The sequence below is a fragment of the Hibiscus syriacus genome, unplaced genomic scaffold (assembly GCF_006381635.1).
Source record: "Hibiscus syriacus cultivar Baekdansim isolate YM2019G1 unplaced genomic scaffold, ASM638163v2 tig00111587_pilon, whole genome shotgun sequence".
Classification (NCBI taxonomy): domain Eukaryota; kingdom Viridiplantae; phylum Streptophyta; class Magnoliopsida; order Malvales; family Malvaceae; genus Hibiscus; species Hibiscus syriacus.
In genome coordinates, this window is record NW_024063129.1 from 100,413 (window position 1) to 113,772 (window position 13,360).

Here is a 13,360-nt window from a genome sequence, read left to right on the forward strand (position 1 = left end):
CTAATAATCACTAACCTTGTCAAGTTATTGCATCTAGGGATGGACTTAGGGTAGCAAGTAGGAGCGGTCACCCCATAAAAATTTAAAATTATCATACGTCTAAGATTTTTTTATGTATTTTTTATAGAAAACTTATTTCCGTTTCCTGAAATTTTATAAGTTCAAATTCACCCTCTTAATTTAAAATCTTACATACGTCTCTAATTGCATCATTAAGTAACAAAATCCTTCCTTTCAGTATTTAATAATGGATGGTGCGATTCTTTAAACTGGTAGCTGGGAATTTATGACTTAAAAATGTTTCAATAGATAAAAATATATATGACAATAAATATTAATCTTAAAAAAATAAATTTATAATATGTTTAATGATATTTTGATCCTCGAGCTTTTAAAAAGAAATTATTTTTGTCATTAATTTTTTTTCTATTATCTTTAAACTATTATTTTTTATCAAATTGAATAAATATAAAAAGAAAAGAGAACATGATTATTAAACTTAGGTTAATAGTACGAGGTGATTACATCTTGTTATCTTTTTCATTCAAAATTTTTTAGTAAATTGACAATGGTCACATTCTCTGCGAACGTAGTTATCAAATCTAAGACTTCTAAGAAGGACAACATTCTTTTGTACTACTAAAATCATTCAACGGATTCAATGTAAAATTTTTGAAAAACTATAAAAATATGAAAATAAATTATATGCTTATGTTAATAAATTTTATTTTTTTAATATTTGGCTCTAGTTTGAATCTCAAAATTTTAATTGTTATTTATATATATATATTATTTTTATTGAAACAAATATATTTAAATTCGATTAAACAACACTCATACCTGGTGTTGGTGTATAATTTATATAGATATATAATCCCCGTGCATTTGTCAACCTGGATTTGTCGGTCAAATCTTTTTACTCACACAAGGCAAAATGAAAAAGGGTTGGTGGGTCTTATGTCTTCACCAATCTTCCATTAAACAACACTCATGCCTTCGATTTCTTTAACTCTCTTTTTTATGGTGTGTGTATATATATATCTGTAAATGAACCATACAACATATTCGCAGTTGTTGTTGTTTTAGATTTTGAAAAAGGCTAAAGATGGAGCTAGCTTTGAGCTTGGGTTTAGGGTTTCTTGAGAAATCCCCACAGATATCGAGAAGCAAGGATCTAGGGTTTTGCATTGGGCTTGGAGATGCTCGTAAATACGGAGATGAAAAAAGGGTTCCTTCGGATTCGCCTCTTCTCCTTCGTTTTCCTTGCCTCACTGATAATCGTCAGTATTTTCATCTGCCCTAGAAATGATAGATCTGTTTGTTTTATGTTATTAACCTTTGCATTGTTACGTTAGATGGAGATGGCCGAGGGTTAGACGTGAACAGGTTGCTACTGGCGGAGGCGGAGGAATCTGAGGAAGGAGCGGCGGTTTCGTCTCCGAACAGCACGGTGTCGTCTTTCCAAATGGATTTCGGGATTAGAACTGGGAGTAACAAAGGGAAGAGAGACCTAAACAGCTTTGAAGCTGAAAGAGCGAGTGATGACGATGATGAGTTGAACGGATCAGCTCGGAAGAAACTCAGGCTATCTAAAGAACAATCTGCTTTCCTGGAAGAAAGTTTCAAAGAACACAACACTCTGAATCCTGTAAGTAAAAAACATAAAAAAAAATCATATCTCCTTGTTTAAGGGTTCTAATTTGTTCCAACATTCTCTTGGGGTGTTTTTTTTAGAAGCAAAAACTTGCTTTGGCCAAGCAATTGAATCTTCGTCCTCGACAAGTGGAAGTTTGGTTTCAGAACAGAAGAGCAAGGTATTCTTTTGTTTAAATATAAAGGAGAATAATTAAAAAAATGACCTTTTTTATGTTAATTTTATTGAAATAATAATTGTGATAAAACAGGACAAAACTGAAGCAGACTGAGGTAGATCGTGAGTATTTAAAGCGATGCTGCGAGACACTGAGAGAAGAAAACAAGAGGTTACAAAAGGAACTCCTAGAATTAAGAGCTTTGAAAAATTCTCAACCTTTTTATATGAACTCACCAGCCACCACTCTCACCATGTGCCCGTCGTGTGAGCGCGTCGCCACCGCCAAGGCCCAGTCACCGGCAGCCAACAATAGAGGATACCCACCCTCTCTCCGATCCACTGACGCATGTGACCTGGAGCCATCACCACGCACGGCAGCCCACTTGATCAAATCATTGGATTTGGATGACCTGTAAAAATGCATGAGTACACCCCTTTTATTTTAATTTCTTTAACTGTTTTTAGCATGCTAGGATTCTTTTTTTTTTCTCCTAAGAATTTTTTTAATTTGTTTCTAGGAAGTAGGAACTGCACACCTTTTTTTCCCTTTTTACAATGGAAGAAATTAATTTATTTTAATTATCTAATGTAATCTTTAATTTGATATAATCTTAAAGTTTTATTTACCTTTATTAGGAACTTTATTTTTTTTGGTACACTTATTAGGAACTTTTATTCATTAGAATAGTTGGAGCTAGAGTTGTTAATGGGCGAAGTCAATATGAAAATTATACACACTTCACTGGTTGAAACTGGGTCCAATAAAAATAGTTTTATTCTATTACAATCATATTTAATCAATAATCTCTGGACCATATAGTTAAAATATATTAATTAACGAGAAGACGTGCTTGTCTTCATGAACAGAAGCTCATTTTTGTCCTTTAGTGTTACAAAACTTAAAAGAATGGAAACTATATAAATGGTCCCCAAACGTTTAGAGAGCTTGTAATTTGATCTTCAAACTTTTGAAACTTATAATATAATCATTAAACTTTGTTCACTTTCATTACGATCGTTATTGTCAACAATTGTTATGAAATATTGACGTGACACGTTAAAGTTTTCTTCCTAAAAACTCCTAAATTTCGCAAATTAACTTCTAGTTATTGATCTCTTTTTAGTTGTGTCATCAGAGTTTGACATTCTTCCCATCATTGTCACCTCCAAACACTATGGTCATATACTCAAAAGCTTCATTATTTTCCCATAACCGTTGAACCATTCATCATCATTATTTCATCCAAATCTCAAACATCATAATCTCAAGCCACAACCATCATCTACAACTAGATCAACCTCGATCGGCCGCAACCGCTATTCATAACCAGACCAACCCTGTGCCACAATCACCAATTTCATTTGATCACCATCCAAAACCACTAATACCATTTGATGCCATCTTAACCTCCAATAGCATGAGGCAATAAATAACAACAAAAACAAACAAAAAAGTAAAGAAAAAACTAGAGAAAAAAAGGAAAACTACTCATCTTGGCCTTGGCAAATTTGGGAAAGGCTTTTTTTGACCAAAAGATTAACATAGCTTGTCTTTTTCAGTTTCAATTGAGATTGAAAGATTTTATGATGATTTTGAACATATGAAAATAAATAAAAGAAGAAAAAAAGAGGAGTGTTTGATACTGATATTTTCGATAAAAAAAAAACCATCGATCAGAGACAAAAAAAAGTCAACAAAAAGAGGAGCTACGATTGTTAATTTTAAGTTCAAGAAACTGAAAGTTTGGGAAAGACGATTTCTTACGTGTCACTTTAGTATTTCTTAACATCAATGGACGATAATGATCATAGTGAAAACGAATTAAAAGCTTAATGATTGCATTATAAATTTTAAATTTTTTATGACCAAAATTCCAATTCCCTAAAAGTTTAGAGAACATTTATATAGTTTACCATCCCTTTTATATTTTGCCTACGAATATCCGGATTGCATTAGTAATATTGTACTCCGTGACGCTATATTTGGTTAATATTATGATCATCTTACCCTTTAAGGTCGCAACCAACCAAGAAACTTCGGACCTGTCATCAGTGTGGTTGCTGACTAATAATAAGAAACATGGAAAACCCATACATATCCAACAAAATCCTAATTAAGAATACATCATGCATCTCGCGATATGTATGTATGTATGCATGCATGCATGATCCTGAAGATTGAAAAGATTCCAACCCTAACGTATAAACAGAAAATAGAAAACTATTTTCATATACAACCATGAGCATTTTAATTGTGAAGTTACAATAAAACCCGACTACTAATAGAAAATAAGAAAAATAGAATTGAATTATGAGACATGCAGACGTGAATCCACGTAGAATTAGGTTAGTTTTAAGATTAACGGTTAAACTATAAAGAGACCCGAGTTCCTCGCAGAACAATGAAAAAACGTGTGTGTCTGTTCCAAAACAGAGCAAAGAGGGAATTAACCTAAAAGAAGAAGATGAACAAAACAGCCTTTCAAGAATTCTTTCTCCCTTTTATGTTTCCCCCCAACATTTAAAGATTTTGTTTTTATTTGTGTTTCTTTTTCTTCTCTGTCATCAGCCTCCCCCCTCCCTCTCAATTCAGCCTTTCATAGCTTATTATTATCATAATTACTTTTTTCCCATTTGAGTGTTTTTTTTCTTTTTTTCAGATCATAGTTTTTCAGGTATGTTGCTATTGTTTTTTTTATTTGATTGTAAATGTTGGAATTTGAATAATTTGGATGTGTAGATATGATATTAGTACATTTTCATTTGCCATGCAGGAAAAAATGATTTGATTTTTGCATTGAATTGTATGAACAAGTTGACAATTTAATATTCTAAGCTATGTCGTGCTGCGGGGGTGCGGAGGAGGAACTCGACCATCCACCGCCGAATCAATATCAAGCCCCGCCTGGTCAATACGGTGGTGCCGCCGGTACTTGCTCCCCACATTGCTCCGATTTTCTATTTTGTTTAAATTATGATTTTAGTCCTTGTACAATACTCGAGTTGCGGTTATTTTTTTTATTTTTTTTACAGCGAGTGGAAGAGGAAGGGGAGAGCCGAGGGGTGGCCCAACTACTCAAAGTGGGGGCGGCTCTCAGCAAATTCTACCAATTGAAATACCAGCCATTCCATTAGAAGAGTTGAACCGGATGACTAATAACTTTGGTACACAGTCTCTGATCGGAGAGGGTTCTTATGGCCGAGTTTTCTATGGAGTTTTAAGTGATGGTCAGCCTGCAGCTATTAAGAAACTCGACACCGGTTCTTCTCCCGAACCTGATTCCGACTTCGGAGCACAGGTGAACACAATTGACTCGACCCTTGCACTGTAACTCAAAGGCTCTTGTATGAAGGAGCCAGCTGGCTCTTTGGAGGCTTTCGTAGTTTGAGTGGCCTGCTTACGGCTCTAGCTGATAATTTCTAGAAATCATTCTCTGAATATATAATATTTTAAATATTTTAATATGTGTAAATTTATGATTTGTTGACAGCTATCAATAATTTCGAGACTTAAACATGACCATTTCGTGGAGATGTTGGGGTATTGTTTGGAGGATAATAACAGGATCATGGTGTATCAGCATGCAACAAAGGGCTCTTTACATGATGTGTTACATGGTAAAATACACATGCTCAGTTTCACCAGTCATCTGAAAAAAAAGGAGAAGAATTCATTTTTTTTTATGTTTAATTTTATTAGGGAGGAAAGGGGTGCAAGGGGCTGAACCGGGACCAGCTCTAACATGGCACGAGAGAGTAAAGATTGCATTCGGTGCTGCAAAAGGGATCGAGTATTTGCATGAGAAAGTTCAGCCTTCCATCGTCCATCGTGATGTGAGATCAAGCAATGTGCTACTTTTCGACGACTTCGTCGCCAAAATCGCCGATTTCAACCTGACGAATCAATCTTCCGACACGGCAGCTCGGCTTCATTCCACTAGAGTCTTGGGTACCTTCGGCTACCATGCCCCAGAGTAAGTCTTTCGATTTTAACACATTATACAATATCCTTATAACTATATGATAGAAACAAATCTCGTATTCGACACGTATCTTAAATGGGGTCAGAGAATGTAAACTCAAATCCCGTGATTTTGACTCTATATTTTTAAGAAAAACTTGGTTTTGTTTCTAGGTATGCTATGACAGGGCAAATAACACAGAAAAGTGATGTATACAGTTTTGGAGTTGTTCTTCTTGAACTCTTGACAGGGAGAAAACCAGTAGATCATACAATGCCCAAAGGACAACAAAGTCTAGTTACTTGGGTATGTTTCCTCTCTCTCTCTCTCTCTCTCTCTCTATATATATATATATATATATATTTGCAGCCATTCAAAATGTGTGTCTAACTCATTTCCACTGATTTCAGGCAACTCCAAGACTGAGTGAAGATAAGGTCAAACAATGTGTGGATCCCAAGCTAAACAATGACTACCCGCCAAAGGCAATCGCCAAGGTTGTAATTCTCTCTTCTGTTCCATTACTTTCTGGTTTTCATATATATATACTAATTGTAACATAGTATAATGCTTAATTGGCGTATATATATATATATGTATATACTAATTTATAACATAGTATAATGCTTAATTGGCTTGTTGGGGTATTAAAAATCAGCTTGCAGCAGTTGCAGCACTTTGTGTGCAGTACGAGGCAGACTTTAGGCCAAACATGACGATCGTTGTCAAAGCTCTTCAGCCTCTCCTAAATGCAAAACCAGCAGGAGCAGAACCTCCTCCATCATCATAATATATATACAATATATATGTGTGTGTGTTATATTTCCCACGTAATAAACAGTAGTAAAAGGCTTGTGCAGTAGTAATTCTTTTTCTTCATGTTTTGTAATCTCTTTTCGAATTAATTTCCCTGTAAGGTTTTTTACATCGACTGAAGAAGATGATACTGTTGATTCAATGCTATCACCTTAAAACCAATTGCAATGTATTTTTATTTATTTTTGGGGTCCTAAACTGGTGTTTTCTTCATCTGCTAAGTTTTGAATCTTTAGTTCCTGTTGTTATTATTTTTTTTTCTTCCGTGTTATTTTTGCTTATTATCTTTACGAATTTATCACATTGCGGGCTCTATTTTGTAATTAAAATTCGACGTATAAGGTTGTATTTTTTTCTTTCTTTCAATTACATATTCAGTTTTTCATTAAGCATAGATATTAGATTTCTTGGTAAATATCAAAATTCGAACCCATATGAAACGAAATAATATGAGTATTTTTTATCATTTAACCGATTAATGGATTACTATACACCTAACTTTTAATTTCGTAGTTAAGTATTTAACCTTTTTAATGAGTTTCTAATTTCTTTAATTGTGCAATTAGGTATTTAATTTTTTTGGGTACAATTAGATAGCTGATTTTTATTTTCTTAGTGCAATTAGGTACTTAATGCTTTTCTAAAAAATTACACATTCATACTTAAAATTTTAACACTTAAGTTATGAATCTATAACACATATTATCTCTTTAACTAGATGACATTAAAATTATAGTTATAAATCAATCAAAATTAAACATTTATAATTAAAAATATATACTAATTACCTAATTATACCAAAAAATATCTAATTATACTTTTAAAAAGGTTACCTACTTAATTCATCGTTAAAAAGTTATAAATTGGACCTCTGACTATATGGTATTGTTTTATTAAGTCCCTCGACTATTAAAAGTTACAAAGTGATCATTCAACTATAGAGTGTTTCTTTGTTGAGTCCTTTGACTATTAAAAGTTACAAAATGGTCACTCGACTATTCATTACGTTCCAAAATTGTCCTTTTTTGTTAAAAATTTGAATTCTCAGTTGAATGTTAACCTACTGACTGTGATATGATAAAATTTGATCCCATAATCTTAAACGACTATCATATCTAAGGCATTATGTTAATGTTCAGCTTAGACAACCGTCAAATTTTTAACGAAAAATGACAAGTTTGAAACATAATGAATAGTTGGGTGATCATTTTGTAACTTTTAATAGTCAAGGGACTTAATAAAGTAACATTCTATAATTAAAGGATTATTTTGTAACATTTAATAGTCAATGGACTTAATAAAATAGTGTCCTATAATCGGGGGACCAGTTGTATACTTTACCCTTGTTTTTATATCTTGTTGCATTAAAGAATGACAATTAAACATTTTACTTTTATGGTTTTGTTTATTTATTTTAAGAAAGAGTTTAAAATATCTTTAATATATAAATATATAGAATTATATATGCCGAAACGGTATTATCTTCGCACTCAAGACATTTGTATCTTAAAATCTATGTTTTTCAATCTCATACATGAACTTTATGAGGCCAAACTTTCTCCATGCTATTAGTTTGTTTTGAGACAAATGCTAATATGATATCTCGTTAGTTGCTTTGGAACTGTCAAACAATTCCCTTGCAGGTGTTCAACCTCATTCTCTTTTGCTCAAATTCATGGTATTACCGTGGCAGTAGCACACTTTTTACATGAGAAAAGCAAATGTTTTTGGGTGTAGTTTATAAAGATACTATTTCTGAGAAATAAGCTGTAGTTAGCCAGCCTGAAGGAGTGAAAGAACAGTAGAGAGTTTGAATAGAGAAGAACACCGGGGGTTGCCTGGTAGGGAAGTTGGAGTTGATCCCAGTGTCATGGTGAACTGCGTTGAGAAGAGATATCAAACACGTTATAAAGTGAGACCATCTACAACCAAGGCTAGTGATATCAAATTTAAGGCTACATAAATCCTTGCTTCTGATATAGGTGATTGCCATAGTTCAGAATTTTTTTAAAGAAAGGGTTTGTCTGTGTACATGTTAAGAAATGTTTTAAAAGATCATTTAAGCAACCGAATCGCCGAGTTAAAATGAGTTTGTGTCGAATACGTCTAAAACATGCGGAAATTAGAATAAACTTTTGGCTTTATTTGGTGGTTCTTGTGGATTCTATGGAGTAGTGGCACAGCAATCATACAAGTCAAAGACTGTTTCAGTTGTTAGCGTTTTACATTGACAATTGCCCATTTTGATTTTTCAGGTTGAAAAGGCTTTTAGTGAAGGAACATCACGCCAAAATGAACACAGTATTTTTGTTTCCTTACAATAAAGCTGTTGGAGGAACTGTCCATGTTGCATGCAAGGAGATTATTACGCTGGAGAAGCAGGTCTGAATAAATTGGTCAGACTTCAGGATAGCCTTTCCTTTCTGCGTATTAGTAGATATAGGAAACTTTTCTTTAGTTTTTTGATAAATATTACCGGCATTAAACGATTCTACAGATGAAGCTTCTCGAAGAAGAAGGAAAAGTGTGAAGAAGAAGAAGACAAGGAGAGGAAAAGAACAATAGAACGAGAGAAAAAGCTCAGGAGAAAGGAGAGACAAAGGAAAAGAAAGAGAGAAAGAGAAAAAATGTGCAGAGTTTGGCATTGCACCTGCTGCTCCTGATTTATCCAAGGAAGTATCTTCAACATATATCGAGATTGAAGAAAATATTGCTATTGATTGCAGAGACTCCGTGAGTGAGAAAGGTGATATAATTGTGTCTACACTTGGTTCTCTAGACGATCAAGAAGAACAATTTTTAGATGAGCATTCAACTTCTAGTTTGCAAAATGACTCTTTAGATAGCTCAGACGGAGAAGATGTGACTGATGGGAAAGAATCTTTCACTATGGAACAATAAAGATCTTTCTGGACGGAGATTGAAATTTCGCAAGGATGGTCAATTTGATATGCCTGTGAAACAGTCTGATCGCTGTTTCTGATAGTGCTCCTGTTAATAGATGTGAAGCTAGACATAAAAGTGAAAGCTTTAAGGCTCCTTCAAGGAGCATTAATGGACTAAATAGGCAGTCCAGGATAAGCAGTGCCAAATCCAATGGCCGTAATTGTGGTGTTAAGTATACTGAAATGTTTCAGTGTCCAAACAGCCGAAGTGACAGATATGAAGTTCGCAGTTGCGGTCAACACAATGAGTGCAGAGCCAGGATTGAGCCATATGTTTCTGCTACTAGAGTAGGCCGAGAACCGAAGTCTGTAAGCAAGTCAAAATATGCTTTGGATATGTCCAAGCAAGTCTATCCTGGTATCAAGTATAATCAACAATAGTACATGCGCGGAGATTTTGGAAGACTAAAGAATAAAATTAGATAAAATAATTTTAGTGACTGAAAATGTCTTATAATATACGATTTTAATCAAATTTTTTTGGATTTACGAAAATAACCAATAAATTCGCAACGCGATTTTATCTGATAAACTTTATAAACTACACAACAACAACTCATTTCATTTCGTTGGGACCCATGTCTATTTTCGCAATACGAACTTAAAGTTTCGCAATGCGAAAACTGTGTGTGGTTTTGGGGAAAGTTAATCCTCTGAACTCTCCAGTATCTTTCTTCTTCATCACCCACCCCCATTACCCATAACCCAAAACTAATTTCTTTTCCGTTTTTCTTCTTTTCGAAATAAGCAGAGAACATTGTGGAGCTAGAACTTCTTTGACAGCCATTCGTAATTCATCTGCATCAAAATGATTCAGAGCATAGTGAAGCACCTAAAAGGTTTGAAGCATATTAGCTGAGTTGCTAGATAACTAATAAATAAACAGAATTCGTAATCATGCCGATGCTTTTGGTTTATCCAAGGCTCTTGAATGAACAATCTCAAGAATCGGCTTCTCAACACCAAGTGATTTCAAGGAGTTCAGATCAACACCCACATGATTGTCGTTGATATCATCGAATTCTTGGTTCGCAAACACATCGAACTCAACACCAAAGATGCTGCTATTGGGATCACCATTGTTGGTGAAGTTAAAAAGACCCAGATTCTGAGCTGAGCTAGCACCGGGTATACCAGCAAAAGGCAGGAAAACAAAGGCAAATCCATGTCCTGGGAGAAACCATTTGAGAGGGGAGATGGAGAAGATGAAAGATGTGGAGAAAAGAAGTACCTTTGATAAATTCGATGACTTTACAGGGATCTTCAAAAGGTACAAGGCACGACCAATGGAGAAAGTTGTGTTTGTGAGGGAGAGAATTGAAGAAGAATCAATGGTGGCATCGCTGAAAGTGAAGAGATTTGTGGAGTTGAAGTCGGTGTTGTAAACAAAATCAAGAGATGAAACTACCTTAGCGAAGAACAAAAGGATGGTTATAATTGCAGTTGAAAACAACAGAGGAGACATGAGAAACCATAAACAGAGATCACAGACGATGAAAGCTTGGGTTACATGTCAAAAAGGTATATGCTTTTGGTTTGCGAAACTTTAAGTTCGCATTGCGAAAATAGACATGGGTCCCAACGAAATGGAATGAGTTGCTGCTGCTGCGTAGTTTCTAAAGTTTATCAGATAAAATCGTGTTGCGAATTTGGAAACTGTGTTGCGAAATTGGAGTTCGCGTTGCGAATTTATTGGTTATTTTTGCAAATCCAAAAAAAGTTGGTTAAAATCGTATATTATAAGGCATTTTCAGTCACTGAAGTTATTTTCTCATAAGCAACCCTTCTGGTAGAAACTCACTCCGTTCCAAGAAAGTTTGGGGAGCCAGCAGAAACCCAGAGAAATTATCCCAGGAGAAACTCTGACACGGATATTACTCTGAGGTCGTCTACTTACAATGAAGGAGTTGGACCAGATCATAACTTTGTTAAGTCATCTGGTGAGACATGCTCAATCGAAGTTAGAGTAAATTTGGGAGAAATTGATCAAAAGCATATCAAAGTTAACAAACCAAGCACCAGCATTGCAACATAAGAGGATTTTCATGTTGAAACACAAGATAAATGATCGTGAAACATCCAAGGAAGTTGGAGTTTGTCCTAGTAGAAACCCTACCTTTAATGGAATTTCTCATTCTATGATGAGTAACACTTCTAGTTCTGATAACTTCTCTTCATGCCTTAGTGAAGGAGATAGCAATACCTTCTCTTCGAGTCATGAAAACTTAGAATCTTCATCATCAAATTCTGAAGAGGCCAGTCAACAATCAGATGGGAAAGATACTTAAATCTGCTTTCAAAACGGGTTCTCCGAGCTTCAGGTGAAAGGGATTGATAACTTACAACACGTCAATGCAAGGGTTGCTTTCGAAAGCCAGCCATTGTTTGGACATTCACTTGATGGAAGAGATTCTTCAGTCTGCATTCCGAGTGTCTAGTGAAAGGAATTGATAAGAAGCAGGATGTCAATGGAGGGGTTGCTTTGGAAAGCCAGGCATTGTCTGCGCAATCCGGAAATCCATCGACAACCATTGAAATTTCTGATAATGAAAAGTCAACTGCTACTATGGGTTCTCAACACCAAGGCATGTTGACGTCAGTTTAAAACCAACGTCTACTATTTCCTATCTATCAAGCTCCTTCAACCATGGGTTATTGCTATCAGAATCCCGTTTCTTGGCTGGCAAAACCTGCTAAAAGATTAATGCGTTTCCCTCTTCCAAATCTTTATTTTTATAACTTCCCCCTTGGCTATGGTTTAAATGGGAACTCAGGTTTATGCATGCCATATGGCACTCTGCAGCATTTTGCTATCCCCATGCTTAATCCTGGTCCGGTTCCAGTCTATCAGCCAGTTTCAAAGGCAAATGGCTTGTATGCCGAGGATCATATTCAGATTGTAACACCCTTAACCCATATCGAACTCGAATACGAGTCTGAGGTGTCACATTGACTTTTCAAACTTTGACTCTTGACAAAATTCAAAGAAAATTTAAAACTCTCATTAAAATAAAAGCGGTTTATTTACATAAATTGATCAAAATAATCAAAATCGATCAGGGCATATTCAACTCAATCAATTAGTACATGCCAACTATATTCAAATTAACCAAACACATTTAAATCATCTATTTTCTGATATGAAATTTTGTAAAGGAGATGCTGACCTGTCTTGCTCTTCTTCGCTTCTGTTCTCGCTTCTGTAACCTATGTGTGAAACAATCACACGAGAAGTCTATGACTTAGTGAGGTATAAACAAATCGACTATAACATATCATAACTAATTTCTATTATGCACATTTCATGTAATCATGATAAACCATAAAATGCATCCAAACATAAATATATATATATATATATATCATATACATACATATTGTTTCACAAAGAAATACCCATATCATCATATAATTCTGGTAACATATTTCCTAACATAAAACATATAAAGCGTATGTAATAAATTTCTCATTATCTCTTTAATAGTCTTATTTTCTTCTTTATCTTTTAGTCAAATGTTCTTGTACCGATTCTTCTTAACCAAACTATATACACATCACCATCATATCACATATATCATTTCACCATAAAGATTACAAACAAAGCACATAATATCATACAAGGTTCTTTTATATCATCTTCTTTATTAGCCCATATACATATGTGAGAACTATAGATATGTGAATCTATAGAGGTTGTGCACTAATGTTGTCACCACAGCTCGTATAAATGCACCGAAGTGTCACGTAGAATTGCACCTAAGTGCCGCGTAGAAATGCACCGAAGTTCCATATAAGATGTCCCTAAGGACCACATAGAAAATTTC

At 34.7% G+C, this 13,360-nt stretch overlaps 2 protein-coding genes and 1 pseudogene across 2 annotated transcripts; all 3 read left to right on the forward strand.

Annotated features, from left to right (window-relative positions):
• The first annotated feature begins 1,105 nt into the window (after positions 1–1,105).
• On the forward strand, positions 1,106–2,229 carry LOC120165688 (homeobox-leucine zipper protein HAT14-like). Its single transcript, XM_039175154.1, has 4 exons — positions 1,106–1,280; positions 1,356–1,648; positions 1,735–1,814; positions 1,905–2,229. The coding sequence occupies exons 1-4, from the start codon at positions 1,106–1,108 to the stop codon at positions 2,227–2,229; spliced, it is 873 nt and encodes a 290-aa protein (XP_039031085.1).
• Positions 2,230–4,651: 2,422 nt separating this feature from the next.
• LOC120165689 (probable protein kinase At2g41970) lies at positions 4,652–6,565 on the forward strand. Its single transcript, XM_039175155.1, has 7 exons — positions 4,652–4,742; positions 4,847–5,112; positions 5,305–5,431; positions 5,514–5,787; positions 5,949–6,081; positions 6,186–6,272; positions 6,434–6,565. Exons 1-7 carry the CDS (start codon positions 4,652–4,654, stop codon positions 6,563–6,565), a joined length of 1,110 nt encoding a protein of 369 aa, XP_039031086.1.
• Positions 6,566–8,461: 1,896 nt separating this feature from the next.
• LOC120165690 lies at positions 8,462–9,492 on the forward strand (annotated as a pseudogene).
• The last annotated feature ends 3,868 nt before the right edge of the window (positions 9,493–13,360 follow it).